Below are 20,887 nucleotides of genomic sequence, written 5' to 3' on the forward strand. Positions count from 1 at the left end.
GTAAAAATGCAGAGTTTAAGAGACTTGCAGAGATGCAGGTGCTCTACCCAAACATAAGCAGGAGGACCTGGTCTCCCAGGGCCCCCATGACTGCTCCGGAGGTGGGCTTCTTGGCCTCCAGTGTTGGGGAGCATCCCAGCACGTGGCACACGACAGGGCAGGGGTGCATCCTGGCCTCTCCGACTACACCAAAGGCGTTCCTGTGTGCACAGGTGGCGGTGGGGTACACACTCCAGCAACACAGAGGAAGTAGTTCATGGATATTTATGACACAAGCCATGGAACTACTGGGTTGACCAAAAAGCTCCTTTGGTTTTTAAGTAAAAACAAAAGATACATTTTTCATTTTCCCCAAGAACTGCATTGAACAACATACTCATCATTCTGTTCTACTACCTTCTACTGTTTTCCAGGCAGTTTTGTAATCCCAGGGATTCCCTGGTGGCTCAGAGGGTAAAGAGTCTGCCTGCAATGTGGGAGGCCTGAGTTCGATCCCTGGGTCAGGACGATCCCCTGGAGAAAAAAATGGCAACCCACTCCAGTATTCTTGCCTGGAAAATCCCATGGATGGAGGGGGAGCCTGGTGGGCTACAGTCCATAGTGCTGCCAAGAGTCAGACATGACTAAGCGACTTCTCTCACTTTTGTAATTCCATCTTTCCAACACTTTTTATCTTTTTGAGCCAGGTGCCTTTTATAGTCTTTCAGGAAACTGAAATTTTTTCCACTAAGAGAACTTTGTAAAGACCGAAATACATGGACATCTGAAGGTGCAATATCTGGTGAATACAGCAGATGGATCAGAACTTCTCAGCCAAGGAAACAGCTGCCTCCTCAGCCAGGTGGTTTTTGCCTGATCATTAAGAAATGCGTGATCTTGTGTTACCCCAATGGAGGATTATTTGTTTTCTGTCGACTATTTCCAGATGCTTTTTGTTGAGTGCTGCTTTAAGTTTGTCTATTTGAAGCAGTACTTGTTGGAATTAATCCATCTGGTTTTCCGGAAGTAGCTCATAATAGAGGACTCACCTCCAATACTACTATATACACAATATCACTTTCTTTGAATGAAGACTGGCCTTTGGTGCATTTGGCCTGCCTCATGATCTCTTCTGTTCCACATTATTGTATCTACTTTCATCACCTGTCACAATTTGTTTTAAAAATGGACTGTTTCATTACATTTCAGTAAAGAATTGCATGGGGAAGTATGGTCAAGAAGGTTTTCTTGCTTAACTTACATGGAGTCCAGACATCAAAGTGATTAACCCAACCAAGCTGGTACAAATGATCCTCAGTGCCTGATTTGAATATTTTGAGTATGTCAGTTATCTCCCAGGTGGTATAACACTGATTGTTCTTAATTAATGTCTCAATTTGAAAGCTATCAACTGGTCTACCCAACTATGGAGCCTTGTCTAGTGAGAAATCTCCAGCACTAAACTTCAAAAACCACTTCTAACACATCTGATCTTCTGCAGCACCTTCTCTATACACTGCACACATTTTCTTTTTTGGCATTTCAGTTGTATTTTTTATCTTTCTTGAAATAATAAAGAATAATATGCCAAAAATGTTTTTCTTCCATCTTCAGTATTAAAATGGCTACACAGAAATTTATCAATTTTTATTTATTTATTTTTAATGCACACTGATTTTATGACAGCTGTCACAATACAGAGCTGGAGAGTGTGGCCAGCCAGGGGAGGCTGGGCCTGTGGATGCATCCTTGAGATGCCTTGTGACGTCCTGTGAGCTAGGCTACCCTCACAACTCAGAAAGCAAACCCAACTAGTTAGTGGTTTTGCTTAAGTCGTTTGGGGGCAGTAGGGTAGGTTTCTAGCATGTATAATATAGAGCCCTGACTGACGCAGCAATATGGATTTTTAAACTACTGGCAAAAAAGAATGAAAACCCAGCTAGCTCTGTAATGTAGACCGTGCTGTGGTGGTGGAAATGTTCTGTTTCTGCACCATCTGCTGCATTTAGCTACCAGCCACGTGTGGCTATGGAGCACCTGAAATATGGCTAGTGTGGTCAAGGACCTGAAGCCCAAATTTTAATTAAGTTTAACTGAAATTGTCAGGGAGTCCCCTGGTGGTCCAGTGGTTAAGACTCTGCCTTCCAATGCAGGGGGTGCAGGCTTGATCCCTGGTCTCTCCCACATGCCTCCTGGCCAAAAAAATCAAATCATTAAACAGAAGCAATACTGTAATAAATTCAATAAAGACTTTAAAAATGGTCTACATTAAAAAAAAAAAAAAAACTTTAACAGAAACAAAACTGAGATTGCCACATGTGGTTAGCAGCTACTATACTGTATAGTGTATATCCTGAAGGAGGCAAATGACCCGTTAATTTATACTATAAATTATATGAATAACCTGAGAGACTAAGCCACTGCTGAGTCAAGACCTTCCTTGCAGCCCCACATGTCCTGTGTCTGGTTTCTGAAGGTGTCTGGCTAAGGCCCTGCTCACAGTGACCTGTGAGAAGCTGCCCGTGATGCCCACAGGAGACACAGCAACAGAACCACATGGCAACCAGTGCCAAACAAGCAAAGCGGCCTCTCAGGGACGGAATGTTAATATTACAGCAAGGATGACTAAGGCACAAATCATCATGGGCAGTGGGGAGAGCATAGGCTGGTTTGAGTTGTGAGCGGGCAAAATCAAAAGGAACTTTAGAAAGATCAGATACTCATAGGCGTATTTAAAAACTGACATCCCTTTTGTTGGTAACACTGAAAAATATTAATCTGTCTTTGATCACAATGAAGTATTTGTCAACAAGTTAACACACAAACTAGCAACTACTATTTCCTGCTGTGGGAAAACAAATTGCTCAAAAGCAGACTAACACACATTTTAAAATAAAATCTTATTTCTGAAGTAACACTACATTAACTAGGAAATGGGATAATCATGCAAAAGACTCAAGGTAACGTTTGAAATCAGACTTTGAAATGCATCCTCTAGAACTGTATTTGCAAATTTCTACCCGTGCTGGGCATGCCCTGCAACCCTCCCAGCAGGGCAATGGCCCAGGTCTGACTGCTGAGGCCTCTGTCCAGATGACCCTGCATTTTCCACTCTGTTGGCACCCTCTCCTCCCCTCTCATCAGCTGTGTTTGCTTGGGCGTGCTGCTGCCAGCCTTGCCAATGCTACTCCATACATACCCTTCCCGTGGAAACACTGCTTTAGCTCGTCAGTGTCCCACTTGTACTGCAGCCAGTGGTCCAGCCTCTCCCAGACCTGCCTGTGTCACTGACTTGTTCTGCGCCTCCTCCACAGACCCTTCGATGCAGGGTTGCAGGCATTATCACTGCCTGCACAGGCTTCACCGGCCTCCCCCACAGGTGAGCCTCTGGGCCTCCTCGCTACTGTCACCTCTCCAAATGATCCAGGTTCCTCACAGTCCCGGTGCCCCCTCTGCTGTCCTGGGGGCCCGGGGCCCTCACCCACACACTCAGAGCTGCTCTGCACCTTACAGGGCCGGTGTGGTAGAAATGTTCACGTGTAGATGCCAACCACTCAAAAGTGACTGGTTATGAGAAACAGGTTTCTAATTCATACCCCAAAGCTCCCGGAATTATCACAGAGGCTCAGCAAACATGGGTTATTTTTGTTCCCCTTTTCTTTTCAAACTCTTGCTGGACCTTAAACCTGGCAGGATCATTAACCTGAAAAAAGTTACTGCATCTAAACAAAGTACTGAAGTCTGTTGTTACCACGGAAATGATGCCATGATTCAACAGAGACTTGATTCAAAACTTCTGATTTCTCTTCATTTTGAATTAACAGTGCACGTGTGCACAGACACACATACACAAAATGGGACGGTATATACACAGATTTCCAAGTGCTACTCATGAACAGGTTTGTATGTATTTTATACACCGCTTAAACATTTAACGTAACTAGTATCTGTCCATGTCAATAAATACACTTCAAGACATCCTTAAAAGTTATACCTAAACATAAAATCACCTCTCCTAACAAAGAGACCAATGGAACTAACAGACAAGAATGTAAAAATAGACCAAACACAAGCGGGAATTTAGTATACAATAAAGGGAGCCCTTTACACTAGTGGGAAAAGATGTGATTTAGTGGTTTGTATTGTGCCTAGCTATATGCTCCTCAAAGTGAAGTAAATTCCCAGTGGGGCAGATTAAAAGACAAAAAAGAAACTGTTGGTAATGCTGATGACACAGAGCTAACACAAAAACAGCAGAGACAGACAGTCAGCCAGGAGAAAAGCAAAGGCCATAGAGAGTGTTCTCAGCAGGAGAACAGAAAGGCCGTGAAACCTGTGAAAAGTTACTCAATGTCCCCTATAATTAGAATATGCAGTTAAACCAAAGAGATAACATATTTTCCCACCTGTCAGACTGAGAATTAAGGTGGATGATAACCAGCGCTGGCAGGGAGGCAACAAAGCTATGTTCATACACAAGGGAGACAAAAAAACAAAAACGTCCCACCCCAGTCCGGGACCGCAATAATCACTGTAGGGCCTAATTTAATGGTGAATTAAATTTAAAAATCGGAAATGTAATAACAATTCCACGGTCAGGGATTTACTCTGTGGGTACACTCACCTCAGTGAGTGCACAAGTCACAGGAGCCGTCATACAGTAAAACCCTGAGTAGGGCCCGTGCTTCCGAGAGCAGGGAGGAGTGAACAGCGCACAGCACATGCAGATTAGCTTGATATAAGGGCTGATGTGTGAAAGGACTGATGGTCATGCATCCAATGAACAGTTACCAAGTGTTTATTACATACCAAGCATCACTCCAGATGTGCAAGCTGGTTTTAGAAAAGGCAGAGGAACCAGAGATCAAATTGCCAACATCCACTGGATCATGGAAAAAGGAAGAGAGTTCCAGAAAAACATCTATTTCTGCTTTACTGACTATGCCAAAGCCTTTGACTGTGTGGATCACAATCAACTGTGGAAAATTCTGAAAGAGATGGGAATACCAGACCACCTGATCTGCCTCTTAAGAAATCTCTATGCAGGTCAGGAAGCAACAGTTAGAACTGGACATGGAACAACAGACTGGTTCCAAATAGGAAAAGGAGTCCGTCAAGGCCGTATATTGTCACCCTGCTTATTTAACTTATATGCATAGTACATCATGAGAAACGCTGGGCTGGAAGAAGCACAAGCTGGAACCAAAATTGACGCCACTGAACTCCAAGTCCCCTGGACACTGAAATAATACACCTGAGCAGTGGGGTCGGACATGTCAGCCTGGGAGTTAAGTGCACAGGAAATGGTCAACAGAGTCAGGGTCACCTGTCTCCAGAAGCTGCTTTAGACTGAAAATATTTTCAAGTGTGAATCTCATTTATGATAGCTGCCAATTCACGTATTTTGTTTCAAAGTCATTAAAGATATCACCACCTGCAAGTACTGTTAACATTTTTGTTGAAATAGTTTAGTAGCTATAATCTTTCCCACTAGATGTCCAGGAAGATCGACCCAATGATTTAAACATGAAGCATAAGCACTCATTTCTAAGGTACTACAGATTTAAAATACATGCTTGAAAAGAACACAGTGGGAGATGCCACAAAAAAGACAAACAGGGTACGAACCTAAGTCTCAGGCTATCTTGTGTTTATAGAGAAGCGATTCTGGTACCTGTGACAATACTGGCAGTACAGCAGACAGAAAAACTGGATTAAGGATGAATGACTCTGGTTGTGATTGAGTTTGCATTTAGACAATTTTATTAGAAAATATAGATGCACCCATGTAGAATAACTGGTTAAAGTATCTATGTATGTGGAAAACTTTTAATTACGTCCTTTATTCACTGCCCAAGTGACATCCAAACAATAAGGAAAATGAATATAGCCACTCACACCCCTCCCGTGGAGGCAGTTCCCTGTCTTCCTAAGTTCCCTGCCCTGGTGCTATATGCATAATTTTTACAGCTGCAACCATAAAAGTGGAGCTGCTCCATATCCTGCCTCTTCTTCCTTTTACATCTAACGCAGTCTTAGTGGCTGCCAGTTTCACCCCTGCACTGGTCCAGAGGTCCTCCCAAAGCTGGGCGATGACCGAGGGTGCCTTCCTGTTTTTGGCCCGGCTGGTGGCAGCGAGGCCCTCCCCAAGGGGGGACGGACGCATCTGAAGGTGCCATGTAAGCCAGCGCTCGCTGCTCCCCAGTCTGATCCAGCTATTATTTTTGAGGCCTCCTGCCAGATTTGAATTTCTGACTGACTCCTGAGGTGAGAAAGCCGATTTGACCTTCAACACAATGCTGAAAAATGCTGCTTTCCATGGAGAAACAAATAAACCTGTGGCTACATGTAGCAAAAATCAGTTGTGAATAATGGCTCTAAACTCTTAGAAATGTCAACGTAATTAAAGTAAAAGACGCACAGGGCCCGTTCTACATTACAGGGGAAAGAGCTGCAAAAGACATTTCGGGGACACTTGGTGAAGTGGCGTGAGCCCTGCTCTGAGTGGTCCAAGCCCCCCTCCACAGCCTTCTGAAGGGAGGAAATGGGCCAGGGGGCTAAGTTCTGGTCCTACAGCTTACGAAAGAGTTGTGAGGCTCTGACCTCACAACTTGTCTTAAGAGAAGATGACAGTGACCATATCTTATCTAACTTTTCTTTTAATTGAAGTGCTGATAGTAACCTAGATCCCTGAGTAAGACCATAAGCCTAAGTGTGAGCTCAGGGTTGCTGTGACGGCAGGAACATGAGTGCTCTGGTGGGTCTGTCCAGGCCTGAGGTGGGTGCGAGGTGAAGTTCCGTTGCTCCTGTGAGGTCACCACAAAGCACAGGCTCCCAACCTGGGCCCAGAGGCCTGGACTCTGACCCTGCACCCAGAATGTGGTGTGTGTATGTGAGTTATGAGAATTTTCATCAGACTCTTGCTGACGCCAGCTATACAGTACAGGCAGACCTCATTTTCACAGATACTATGGTTTGTTTTTTCCCAAATTGTTGGAATTCACAGATACTGTTTTTTTTTTTTTTTTTTTTTACAAATTGCAGGTTTGTGGCACCTCTGTGCCAAGTGAATCTATTAAGGCCATCCTCCCAACGACATATGCTTACTTCACATCTGTGTCACAGTCTGGTTAATTCTTGCATTATTTCAAACCTTTTTCATTATTTGATCTGTGATCAGCGAAGTTACTACTGCAAAAAGGTTACGACTTGCTAAAGGCTCAGATGATGGCCGGCATTTTTGGGCATCAAAGGATTTTTAAATTAAAGTATATATTTATCTTTCAGGCATATGTGCTTGCACACTTCAGAGACTACGGTATAGTGTAATAACTGTTACACACATGGGGAAACCAAGAAATGTGCGTGCCTCACTTTGCTGCCAGGTCTGGAACTGAACTCCATGGTCCCTCCACGGTCTGCCTGGACAGGCGCTCCATCCCACCGGGGAGAAGCGCAGGGGCTGCTCATAGCCTTCACGCAGCTCGAGAGCTGAGAGGCTGCAGGATTCACACGCAGGTACTTCTACCAATGGTGCTTAGTTCAGAGCACTGATGTGGACCCTTTTAAAACTCACCTCTATGCTGAAAGGACTCTCTTCAACTTTTCCGACTTCTGCTTCTGGCAGAGGATTTTTTAAGGTCTGTAAAAATAAAGCGGCTTTTCTTTTACGTTCTGCTTGGAGCTGTTTCTCCTTTGATTCCTTAGACGCTTGGGCCAGCTTTTCCCTGGCAGCAGCTGCCAGTCGATCCTCCAACTTTTGCTTTGCTTAAGGAATAAACAAAGAAAAAAGATGTTTAGAGCAAGCAGTATTGTATAAATACCTTGCTGTCTTAATTTTCACGGGCAGTAGCATGGCCATGAGATACAATGCAGTTACTTTAAAAACATGAACATGATACTGATTTCAGGAAAGGTCAACAAATCAGGCAAACAGATTTCTGAGAGAATTAGTTTATAATGCTTATTATTAGTACTTTTCATAAATTTACTTTCAAACTCAAAGTCAGAAAGCTGATGGGGTTCCATAGCAGTGAAACCTGGAATGATGAGACTCTTGGAATGGTTCTCATATACAAGTGCCCAAACAGCCATACCAGGCAATGAACACTCTGTGACAAGTGTTTTATGCCAAATGAACCGACACACAGTTGAGTTCACACGCAGTAAATGTAGATTTAGCAACACAGGCATGAACACATGTGTGCTGGGGAGAGGAACTACAGCATATCGCAAGTTCTAGGACCTCCTGTGGTTAAAGAGTTATCTTTTATCAATGCTATGTGATCTGTCTGTGTATACATAGAAAAAGCAATTCACAAAACCAGAAGAACAGTGCTTATTTTGAAAGAAGGGTAGAACACTGCTGGTCATGCATCAGAGGCGAGCGGCGGCCACACTGTGACCCATAAAGACGAGCCGCAGTCTGAAAACCAGCAGGGGCCCCGGCTCCTTCAAGGGTCCGATGGTTCTGTAGGGAGAGGCCTCACAGAAGGGCACCTGCTGGCTCAAAACATTAACCCGAGCTGGGAACATGGGCTGAGCATTTGCCCCAGGGCTGCTATTAAAGCACTCTTGGCCACTTTCAGCTCCTCCTCGGAAAACAAATCGCCGAGGGCACTGCATCTGAGCTTAATGAACAGCAGTGCTCCTCACTTGACTGAGCGCTTCTCAGCTGAACAAAAACATCACACAGCTCCCCAGTGGTCGGCTTCCAAAGGCTGGAGACTCTAGTCGGCAGTCCCGCACTTTTGGCTTAGTAGGTTAATCTTGTATGTACATACTTTTCTTTTAAGAAGTTTAAAACATTTGACAAACCTTGCTTTGCTTCTAGCTCCTCCTGGGTAAGTTGAGGCCGCTTCTCCTCAACAACTACACAGGGTGGGGCAACTGCCGGGTTAGTGTTTGTAGCACTACTAGAACTTTCTTGGCCTTCTTTGCTTTCTTCATCATCATCACTGTCATCATCTAGCTTAACACGATTTTTTTCCAGGGGAAGTAGATCATTTTCTTTGGCCTTGATTGCAAAGCTTATTGGAGCAAATGAAGCTATTGAGAAAAGGTGAAAATGGTAATACATTTTTAAGTAACTGGAAGCACAGAGCAAAAATCTCGGCCCCACCATTCACATGAGCATCAGTTGGTGGGAGCAACATCTGGAGTGGAGCCACATCTTACGCAGAGGGAGGGTCTAGGGGCCGTAGGTAGTGCCCAAGATGTCAGAGAGCCTTTAGAAGGATGTCACACACCCCAGGCCAGATGCAGGGCACTGCAAAGCACTGGCTCCAACTCGGGCCACGTCAGGACGCACACACCGAGTGCCAGCTGGGGTCACTTCAGGGCCAAATGGTCAATTTTTGTTGATATTTTCCTTCTTTTTCTGGGCTCAGCACATAGCTGAATTTCTGTAAGTAAGCATATGATGCGACTCCACTATTAAAAGTTACTTCTAAAAAAAAAAAATCCCAACTATATAAAATAAACTTTTTTTTTTTTTTTAAACAAAAGCAAGATAATCTCTTCCTTTATTCAGCAAACATTTGACTGGGTGCCTACTTTGTGCCAGGCATTATGTCAAACTATTCTCTGAACCTGTAAGACAATTTTAAACCAAAGGTAACAAAAATTTAGGTGGTTCAAATTTTTTCTCTCCTAGAATATTTGGAATTTTTAATTTAAGAGAAATACAAAGGCCCAAAAGGAAACAATCTTCTTCCCCTTCCCCCCATCCACTCATCACTCACTCACTGGGTCCCTTCTTCCTCAGACACTAGGTAAATGGCTCCTAAGGACACCTAATTGGTTGTAATAAGATACTTTGTTTTAAAAACCATGTGTTATTACTGATGAAGCTATTCAAGTAAACCTCAATGAAGGGTGATTTTAAGTGCAGCACAAATGGGCTGACTCTGAGAAGGAAGTGGATATGGGTTAATGAAGGCAGGTTCTGAAGTGGCTGGGTTGTGAGGGTGAGCTGACTCAGCTGACCCCCGAGGCATCCCCACTTTCAGCATTTTATGGTTCCAAATCCATGTGTGACTTGAAGCTGGCAAATAACCCATTCAGCAACATATAATCATCTCTTGTCAATAATCACCTCAAGCTACAAAGCACACTCTAAGATGTTCAATGTTGGTAAAGTGGGCTTCCCTGATGGCTCCGATGGTAAAGAATGTGCCTGCAATGCAGGACACCCGGGTTTGATCCCTGGGTCAGGAAGATCCCGTGGAGAAGGGAACGGCTACCCATTCCAGTATTCTTGCCTGGAGAATTCCATGGACAGAGGAGTCTAGCGGGCTACAGTCCATGGGGTGGCTAAGAGACACGACTGAGCGACTAAGGCACACACAAAGTGCTTTTTTATAGTCAGAATCAAAGGGGCAAAATCAGTCTCTGTGTGGAGTATGCAAAGCTATGCACTTGGACTGTGCAGGGTGGTGCACGTTCCTAATAAACCCCAGACAAAGAACACAGAAGGAAAAATACACTTTGTTGGGAGAGTCAATATTAATTGCTGTGGTTAAGAACAGCCCTTATCTTTTGGAGATACATGCACTCACACTGATGGATAAAACGCCAAGATGTTGGAATCTGCTTCAGAATATCCTAGGGGGGGGCTGGACTGAGTGTATAGATAAAATCAGTCCGTGCTGGCCACGGGAGCTGGATGCTCAGTGCTGCACGTGTGTGTGGTGACTATTCTGCCAGACTCTGTTTTTGCACTTGTTTGAAATTTTTCATAAGAAAAAAGTATCATAACATTAACCCTGTATTGCCTCTAGGTCTCTTTAATAAATCAAAGTCAAAGAAACATGTCACTATAAAAGAAAACTTCAGTTAACTGTTAATCAGAATTACTCAAGTTAACTTGGGGCTAAAGTACTATATCATAAAACAATTTTAAAACAATTACTCCCCATCTTCAGGCCTCCAAACTAAAATAAATTCAACCAACAAATACATTAAAAGGAAAACATCTGGAACACAGCTTAATGCACGCCAACACCATGCATATACTTTAAAGTGACTTAAAATAAGAGAACTGACTAATATGCAGTCTACACGCCTCACCTCACTTCACATTTGCGACCCCAGGAAGAGACAGAAATGAGCAGGCCTCCCCATTACAGATAAGGAAGCAGGTTAAAAAGGTGAAGTAACTTTCCCAATGTAGCTCAGCCAGAAAGCAGGCGATTAGGAATTACTTCCTTTGTAGAATTATTCAATTTACAACTATTGCTTCTACATGGAAGCTTATTTGCAAGTCACATCATAACATGTGAAGAGCACTTCTTACAGCCTTCAGTGTCCTGTTGTGTTAGGAGGCAGCCCAGGCTCCTGGCCACCTCTCCCACTGTGTTCCAGGCCAGCCCTGTCCTCCAACTGGAGCTGTCGCCCGCTTTTCCTCGCCTAGCTTTCTTCCTCGGCTCTCCTCAAATGAAACCTCTCCTCGGCAGGGCCTGCTGGCCTCTCCTCCTTCAGGCCACTCTTCACAGTTTGTACTGAGTGTGTGGTCTGCTCACCTGGAGCCTGGAACAGGCTAGGACTGCAGCACTAATGTGGCCCAGGTCTGCACCGACTCTCAGGAAACACTTGTGCGTGAACCCACAGTGTCTGGCCCTCCGCCTTCCACATCAGATATGCTTCCTTTCTTAAGGTCATTAATAACTTTTAACTTCTATGGTAAAATATGTTCTTGGTGGGAAATTGTGAAAACACAGGTGAACAAAATGAAAGACCAACTGCAATTTGGATATGGGAAAAAAACGATCTGAATATTATCAGTGGATGGTTCCGAGGCACAAACATGCGCATGTGCACTAATACAGGACAATGGGACCATGCTTTACAGGTTTTAGCCCGCTTATTATTTCCACTTAACAAGTGTAGACATCTTTCCATGTCAACATACATCATTTTAATAAATGGCAGTCGTATCCTTAGTGTGGACCTGCCAGTTTATTTCAATCTCCCACAGCTGTTCCCAATTTTTTATTTTTGAAAGCTCATGAGCCTTGTGATGAACACCTGGCCGAGACAGCCTGGGGAACCAGCCATTTCCAGGAGCGGGAGGGCGTCTGTGTTTAAGGTGGGTCTCCACCATCAGGCTTCCTCCTCTAGAGAGGTCTTATCAACAACACTCCACGGACGGTGTGTGAGGGCCCAGCCGCCCACACCCTCTCTTTTACTTTAACTTACCAAAGTGGAGGCAAAGAACAGTATCTTGTCAGTGAAGATATATTTTAAAAATCTGTTCACGTACCACCTATTTTTCTTTTGTGAACTATCTTTTCGTGCCCTTTGTTTTTCTACTGCAGTGACTTTTCTTATTGATTCACAAGAGCTCTTCATATAGCAAGGATTTTGACCTTTTATCTTCTGTTATTATTAGCAATCACTGCTGTCCTGACATTTGTCTTTCAACTCTATATGGGCCCAGCTCCCGTCAGACCTATTAATCTTTCTTTATCATTTATGGCTTAAATTCTTAGGCAGTCCTTTCCAACTCTAAAGACTAGGAAAGAACTATCTAATTTTCTTCTCCTTTCATGGTTTTAGTTTCTGCATTTAAACACTTTGTCTGGAATCATTATTTATTGTCAAGTGGGGTGTAATAGTCTAATTTTTTTCAAATGGAGAGCCTGTTTTTTCAACATCAGTTATTGTCATACTAGGGAAGCTGTCTCATAAGCATCTCGGGAACTGTGGGTGCTGTTCCGGCACCTGTCTGGTGCTAAGACTGGCTGTACTGGGAGATTTTGTGGCACGGTGCCACACTGGGACTTCTGCAAGGAACCCCACCTGCCCACACTTGCTCTTACTGCCCTTCCGAACCTGCTTCCATCTAAGAAGCTAACACCTGGGCTTCCCAGGGCTCCTGGCCTGCACATTGCTAGGCTTTGTGAGGCTAAGGTACTGGGGCTCATGAACTTTTAAACTTTCGATCTTTGGGCTCTGGAGGAGCTTAAATCACAATTACCCTGACCTTGACTTTGTCCTGGCCTGCCTGATTTTAGAGGTATTTCATTGACCAATGTTTTCTAAATTCTTTTAGGCCTATAGATCTATTTTACTGCCTCTCTGGAGATCATTTTAGCAATTCATACTTTCTTAGACAATTTTATCATTTATTTTCAAAATTTTCAAATTTAGTTATATACATTGTTTCTGTGTACTTAAAAATAAGTTTTTTTCTTCCTTTTTTTCCCATTATGTGTGCATTTGCTTTCTTTTCTACACTGTATTAAACTTGCACAATGATGAAAAGTTTTACTGGTCTTTTAGTATTTCCTCACTGATTTCTGCTTTTTTTAGTGATTTTCTTTTCTGCTTTCCTTACATGCATTGTATAGTTTCTTCCTAGGTTCTTGAGTTGAATGCTTGGTTTGTTTTCATTTTTTCTTTACCAACACAAGCATAAGAAGTTATAGGTTTTTCTTTTAAGTTTTCACTACATTTGATAATTTTTTGATAATAGTCGTTTTCACTTTCTTTGACTATTTTAGGGCATGCCACATCTGTAAACTCTGCTCCAGCGTTTAGAATACTTTGCATTCAGAATCTGATATACCTTAATTCCCTGGCATTTAATGCCACAGATACATGTCTAATGTGCCAGCCTGCTTTTTTCCCCCTGTGGAGAACAACCTATTTTTCTTTCTAGATGGCTTTTCTTCCATCTTTATCCTTTTCCTTGGAAATCTGAGGAAAATTCTGAACTTGTTTTCTCATCCAATCTGATTTTGAGTGCTTTATTATATTTTAAAAATTGGCAATCTTTTTCTAAATCTTTTCCAGATGTTGGATTATCAGTTACACTAATTTTACAGTACCTTTTAATTCTGTGAGAATAGAAATCAGAGAGTAAAAGAATTTTTCTATAACTTAGGAACTGCTTCCAAGGGCTCAGATGCATGTCCTTCTGAACTCTTGCTTCTCTGCAGGTGCAGTGACCTGTCTCGGGCAGGGTGGGTTCTGTTAGACACCTGCAGCTCTCAGGCGTCTCAGGCTCAGAGAGTGCAAGGAGGCGAGCATGGTTTCATGTGCTGAATTACCGGGCACTCACAGGAGAGTGGAGGGTGCCTCATGGAGGGCAGTAACCTTGGCTGAGGGGCTGACCCACTGCGTTGGATCACACTGACAGGGCCCAGCTGCCCTCAGATGCTCCTGGCTGTTCTGGTCTTTGGCCTGCTCCCTTCTTTGGTTGACAGTGGGTTCTCCTGGGGGTCACTGCCACTGACTCCCCAAAAGTCCAGATGGGCCGGCTTGTCTTTCTTAAGCATGTTCCCCCAGCTTTTGGAGCAGTAACCAACCCCACCCTCCTTTTATAATTTTTAATTGAAGAATAATTGCTTTACTAGTAACGGTTTTTACTCTCTACTTACTACATTCCTTTGGTTATTCCAAGGAGAGTCTGAAGACAGCTGGGAGGGGTGAGAGATGAAACACGCATGCTCAGGGAACCTCCTATGCTGAGAGGCTTACAGATGCTTTCCTACTCTCCTAAATCACTGGTTCCCTAGTTATTCGTTTGGGTCATTCTGGTCACTCTTGAGAACCTTGTCTTTGGTTGCTGGGAAAGGCCCTCCTGTGGTCCTGGCCCATCCTGCACCTCCTGCCTCTCCTCTCACCCCAGCACTAGCTCCAGTGCCCCTCCTCCACCTGAGGCCATCAGCTTCACTGCAAACCTCCCACGTGGTTTCTGCTTCACACACTCCCCACACGGGGCAAAGAGACTCCTCTGATCTAAGCTGTAAGGTGTTTTGCCCCTGTCGGGAGCCTCAGGACCCACCGGGAGGGCAGAGCCCCACAAGCTGGCTGAGGCTACCTTGGTGGGGATGCCCCACTTGACACCTGAGTCGCTCGGACCGCTTCCCATCTCTGAACCAGCCACGCGTTTCAGATGGCACCGCCCATGCCTGGGTGTGAGCCTGTTTCTGGGAGTCCCTTTCCCTCTGCACGCCCTTTCTTGTTCCCACTTGGTGGAATTCACTGCTTCTTCGCATGTTCTACCCACACAGGGTTCTCTGCTAATGTGCCTGTGTCAGCTTTTTTCTTTCTATATGTCTGTCCTGGTAGACGAAAAACTCCTCCCAAGAACATAAAGGGAAACTGGAATGGAGTGAATGGAATACTGCCTGGTGAAAGTGAAGTCGCTCAGTCGTGTCCGACTCTTTGCAACCCGGTGGACTGTAGCCTACAAGGCTCCTCTGTCCATGGGATTCTCCAGGCAAGAATACTGGAGTGGGTTGCCATTTCCTTCTCCAGGGGGTCTTCCTGACCCAGGAATCGAACCCAGGTCTCCCACATTGGGAATACCTGAATGGAATACTGCCTGGTAAAGACCCTCAAGGGAACTGCCTTAACAAATAAAGAAAACTAATTCCATCGGCACAATAGTCTGAATGTAGTTTCAGAAGTCCAAGGGGGTACAAAATATTATTTGAAAAATTCTAAACGCTTCCATTAGCCCTAACACAAGTACAGACTGTTAAAAACAAATGTATACCTAAGATGAGTTTGTATCCAAATGACCCCAAATTCAAAATCAAGAAAGTATTGGGTTGGCCAAAAAGCTTGTTCAGGTTTTTCCATAAGACAGTACAGAAAAACTTGAACAAACTTGTTGGCTAACCCATATGCTATGAAGTAAGCAAGTTTCATTACAGCAACTTAAAAGGGGCAGCCATTCCCTCCTGTCCTGTGGTTGAAGGCAGCTGACCGTGAGTGGTCTAGCACTCTTCCTTGTTAATTTAAAGTGACACCTACGAGGTACAAGATCAAGAATGGAACTCTCGGTAGTGAGGGCAGCGTACCTTTCACAAGCTTCCCGTCTGGGACAGCTCTGCTGGATGACGCCTCCTTCTTCCCCGAGGAGACACCTCTTCCCCCTGCGTCGGCTGCGTCTTCAGACACACTATCTTCCCCAGCGTCACTCGGCTTTTCAGGAGCAGGCTCTGCAGGAGTCTCTTCTGGCGCTGACACAGCCTGCAGAGGTTACAACATGACTCTGAACTGCTCACCGGAAATGACGCAGGATTTGTCAGGAAACAGACACAGTGTGTGTATATTTCATGGGACAATAGCACTGCTATGTTACTGCCTAAGTAACACTAAGGAGCATACTTTCTAACTCAGATTTACTATTTTCTGATAGAACAGACCGAAAAGAGGCGTTTAAGGAGGTATTTCCCCTCTAACACCATTTTGGGAACAAATGCCCACAACTTCTGTGGAAATGGATCACTGAGAACACATTTAGAACACCAAATTATGCCTGGAACCTGCAGATAAGTCGGTTTTCTTCAGTTTGAGGAGTCAGAGATAAAAACCTGAGGAAATCCACTGATATGTTTTCTACCAAAACAGGTTTTGAAAAACATCAGGGTGTCCATGTAAATAAGGAGAGGTGAGGAGAGGCAGAAGAAGGATTATAAGGACAGGAAGAAATGCTTCCAACAGGTACCTAAGAATCAAACGTGGGGCCGTTTGCAGGGAGGGAAGTTGTGAAGGGAGCTGCTAGCAGGCGGCCCTCAAGGACAATGGTGGGCAGCACCCTTGACTGGACAAATGATCATCAACGAACTGTGAATGTGGTCAAAGGTTTTAACAGGTATAAAACAGAGAGAGGGGAGAAAGTAAGTCAGTAAAAGCAAGACATCCATTACACCTAAAAGCAAGTGTAAAATGTATTAGCCCTATTAATACACATCTTGAGAATCAGACCATTCTTCCCACACATACCTGTGCGTTCTCACCCCCTTCTTTCTGGAGGAAGAACTGCTTCTTAAACTCATAATAGGCATTATACTGGTGCCAAGGCTGCAGGAACTCAAACCTAGCAACAGAGAAGGGTTGAGCCATTCAATAAGACACGCTCACTGCAACACCTCAGATCTGACCAACCACACCTGCTCCAACTTCACAGTGACTGACTCCTAGGATCTCAACAACCCCTTGTGGCAGCCACAACACCCCCCACTCAGTTTACAGACCCGGGAGACAGGGGCAGAGAGCTCATCCACGGTACAAAGATCATGCTGCAACCACAGCCTCCTGTTTTTACGTTAACAATCTGAGCATGGAACATTATTTGATTAAAAACACAAGGTGAAGTTGGGTCTAAACTTCAACAGCAGATTCTTGAAAAGCATGAATTACTGACTTTTATTTTAGGCAGGTCCAATATTTTTAAAAAATGAAGCAAAACAAACTGAATGAATAAAAAATTGTAACAATAAAGAAGACCACCACCCCAACTCAAAGTAATTGAACAAGATGTATTTATCTAAACATAGGATTAAATATATATGTATATATATAAAGAATTATGTAGCTAGGTTAAAAAAAGAAGCTAAACTAAACCTCAAATACCATCTACCTATCCCATATAAACTCTTTCACTCACCGTTGATCATTCTTGGCCCGCACGCTGGTCTCAAACTTAAGGCCGTTCCTGGCCACGTACTCTGCCAACTTGTCAATCACAGGCTGGATGTCGGGGGGTGGGGGGATGATGGTGGCCACAGGAGCAAGTGCACTGCAAAGATGAACAGAGTCACACCCACAGCACTAGGCCCTCCCCCAGATCACTGGTCGGGGCAGCCAGCACAGCGGCTGGAGGAGGACTTGCACTGTCTCAGTTCCCACCAATAGGTAAGTTACACAGAGACAGGGATGCGCTTATCTGAGATGACTGGGACTCCAGAAAACGAATCAAAGCCAACCCACTTGAAACAGGGACTGAAATATCATTGCTGATTGTGAAAATAGGGGTTTTACTCAAAGTGACACTTAAGGTCATGAAAATAGGATCATCTCCTCCCGTTTCCCTCCAATTGCTAATTCTCAGAAGTAACCAAGAATAAACCAAGTGTGGATTTTTTTATCTTAAAAATGCTGGCTAGCATAATTCATCACCCATAGTTTCATCTTTGACTTTCTAGCACATTCAGAAAGTGGGTCATTTCTACAAAAATACCCAAGTGTTCTGTCAAGTTTCCTGAGCATATTTTCAGCACGTTCCAGTGCCTCTTACAAAGTGCCTGGTCAACTGAGACACTCAGAGTCCCCTCCACACCACCCCTGACAAGGGCTGGGGGTTTAGTCCCTGCCGTGCTAGCTCTGTGAGTCAATGGTTTGCTGGGCTGACGGCCAGGTTCCCGTTTCCCACTTGCATCAACTTTACGAAATCCGGGTTTTTGGCAAATAACTGGACTCCATACTGACTATGCCCTATACTGTCTACCTGAGATGGTGACACAAAGAACAGATGCTGGGGCTCAGGGGAGGGGTGTGGGATGCTAACAGTGAGGGAATTTTCTCAGTTGGTTAAAGCTCACTGCTCTAAGTGCCTCATGATCAACCCTGTAACGTGGGGACTTAGATAATAAATACTCAGATAACAGAGACCCTCTGTGTGACCCACATTATAAAGAAGCCCAATCCAAGAACACACATGCTCCAGGTGGTCAGCAGGAGAGCATACCTTGTGGTGATGGTGGTGGAGGTCACCCCACTGCTCGTCTCCGCCGTGGTTGGTGGGGGAGGTGGCGTGGTCCCTGGAGGGGGTGGGGCAGTGGCAGTCACTCCAGTGGAGCTGGACACGGCCACCCCGGCAGGCAGGGTGCTGTAGTAAGTGGCAACGTCAACCCCTGGAGGGGGAGGTGCCAGGCAGTAGGTGCCGTCTGGCAGCATGTAGTAGCTGTAGTACATGGCTGCCACCGTTGCTGTGAAGAGACACATTTTGAGGGCATGAGAGTGGCAAATGATGGGCCAGTTGGCTAGAATACACAATGCAGGGAGAAAGGGACACTTGCTCAAATGCAGTGTCCCTTCTGTCCAATGTCAATCATGTATTTTCTTTATTTTTCTGATATAAGAAAGGATGCCCAGGGGGCAACACAATTTGGAAGAACTGGACAATGTCCAGACACACACCCAGGAACAATGGAATCTGAACATGCATGGGGACATTCAGAGAAGCTCACTGCCTACACAGACTGCAGAATGGCAGATTAGGACAAACTTCCCCGTCCAGTACACCAGCTCTCCTCCTTGTGTGTCTTGTGAGACGACCATCTGAGGACTAAACCCCTCCACTGGCTTCCCTGTTTGACAACAACTCTCCACTCTTTACACTTGTTACTTTCCTCTTTTAAAAATTTGTCTTGGCATAAATCCTTTTCTTAGGTCTCCCAAGGCAACAGACACAAAAGCAAAAACAAACAAATGTGACCCAATAAAACTTAATAAGCTTTTACACAGCAAAGGAAACTATAAATGAAATGAAAAGACAACTCACAGAACGGGAGAAAGTATGATGATGTGACCAACAAGGGCTTAATTTCCAAAATATACAAAAACTTCATATACCTCAATAACAAGAAAACAAACAACCCAATCAAAAAATGGGTAGAAGACCCAAATACATTTCTCCATGGAAAACACACAATGGCCAATAAGCATACAAAAAAGATGGTCAACACTGCTAATTATTAGGGCAATGCATTAAAAATACAAGGTATCACCTCTCACTAGTCAGAATGGCCATCATGAAAAAGTCTAAATAGTAAATGATGAAGAGGGTATGAGAACAGGGAATCCTCCTACACTGCTGGTGGGAATGTAAACTGATGCTGCCACTATGGAGAACAGTATGGAGATTCCTTATTCCTTAAAAAACTAGAGCCACCCTATGATCCAGCAATTTCGCTCCTGGGCCTACATCCAGAGAAAACCCTAATTCTAAAAGACATGCACCCCAATGTTCAAAGCAGCACTATTTACAATAGCCAAGATATGGAAGCAGCCTAAATGTCCATCAATAGATGAATGGATAAAAAAGATGTGATATATATGTACAATGGAATACTATTGTTGTTAAGTCGTGCCTGACTCTTTTTGTGATCCCATGGACTGTAGCCTGCCAAGACTCCTCTGTCCATGAGATTTCCTAGGCAAGAATACTGGAGCGGTTGCCATTTCCTGCTCCAGGGGATCTTTCTGACTCAGGGATCAAACCTGTGTCTCCTGCATTGTGGGTGGATTCTTAAAACCCAACAGAATATTACTCATCCACAAAAAAGAATGAAATAATGCCATCTGTAGCAACATGAACGGACCTGAAATTATTACTTAGTGAACTAAGTCAGAAAGAGAGACAAATATATTTGATATCATTTACATGCAGAATGTAAATGGGCTTCCCTCATAGCTCAGTTGGTAAAGAATCTGCCTGCAATGCAGGAGACCCCAGTTTGATTCCTGGGTCAGGACGATCCGCTGGAGAAGGGATAGGCTACCCACTCCAGTATTCCTGGGCTTCCCTTGTGGCTCAGCTGGTAAAGAATCCGCCTGCAATGAGGGAGACCTGGGTTCGATCCCTGGGTTGAGATCCCCTGGAGAAGGGAAAGGCTACCCACTCTAGTATTCTGGCCTGAAGAATTCCATGGATACAGTCCATGGGGTCGCAAAGTGTTGGACATGACTGAGTGACTTTCACACACAGAATCCAAAATATGATACAAATGAACTTATTTACAATAGAGAAACAGTCTCACAGTCATAGAAAAGAATATCAAAGAGGGAAGGAGGAGACATAAATTAGGTGTTTGGGATTATCAGATACATACTGCTATATATAAAATAGATAAAACAACAAGGTCCTACTGTATAGCACAGAGAACTATCCAGTATCTTTTAATAAACTATAATAGAACTGAATCTGAAAAAGAACATCTATTATATATAATAGATATAATAAACAAATCTGATACATATCTCATATACATACATGTATATACACGTATGTGTGTGTTTAGTCGTTCAGTTGTGTACGACTCTGCAATCCCATAGACTGTAGCCCACACGCTCCTCTGTCCATGGGGATTCTCCAGGTAAGAATACT

At 44.1% G+C, this 20,887-nt stretch overlaps 1 protein-coding gene across 8 annotated transcripts in view; it reads right to left on the minus strand.

Moving 5' to 3' along the window:
* SFSWAP (splicing factor SWAP) overlaps window positions 1-20,887 on the minus strand; it is an 81,060-nt gene that overhangs the window by 24,437 nt on the left and 35,736 nt on the right. For 6 of the 8 annotated variants that reach the window (XM_061384490.1, XM_061384495.1, XM_061384489.1 and 3 more), the window contains 6 exons: window positions 18,467-18,707; window positions 17,387-17,518; window positions 16,723-16,816; window positions 15,795-15,966; window positions 8,797-9,027; window positions 7,556-7,746 (listed from right to left, as the gene is read on the minus strand). In XM_061384490.1, coding sequence (XP_061240474.1) covers window positions 7,556-7,746; window positions 8,797-9,027; window positions 15,795-15,966; window positions 16,723-16,816; window positions 17,387-17,518; window positions 18,467-18,707 — 1,061 coding nt within the window. The remainder of the gene's footprint in view (window positions 1-7,555; window positions 7,747-8,796; window positions 9,028-15,794; window positions 15,967-16,722; window positions 16,817-17,386; window positions 17,519-18,466; window positions 18,708-20,887) is intronic. The other 2 variants (XM_061384491.1, XM_061384494.1) reach the window with 1 other exon arrangement.

This window comes from Bos javanicus, chromosome 17 (genome assembly GCF_032452875.1).
Source record: "Bos javanicus breed banteng chromosome 17, ARS-OSU_banteng_1.0, whole genome shotgun sequence".
Taxonomy (NCBI): domain Eukaryota; kingdom Metazoa; phylum Chordata; class Mammalia; order Artiodactyla; family Bovidae; genus Bos; species Bos javanicus.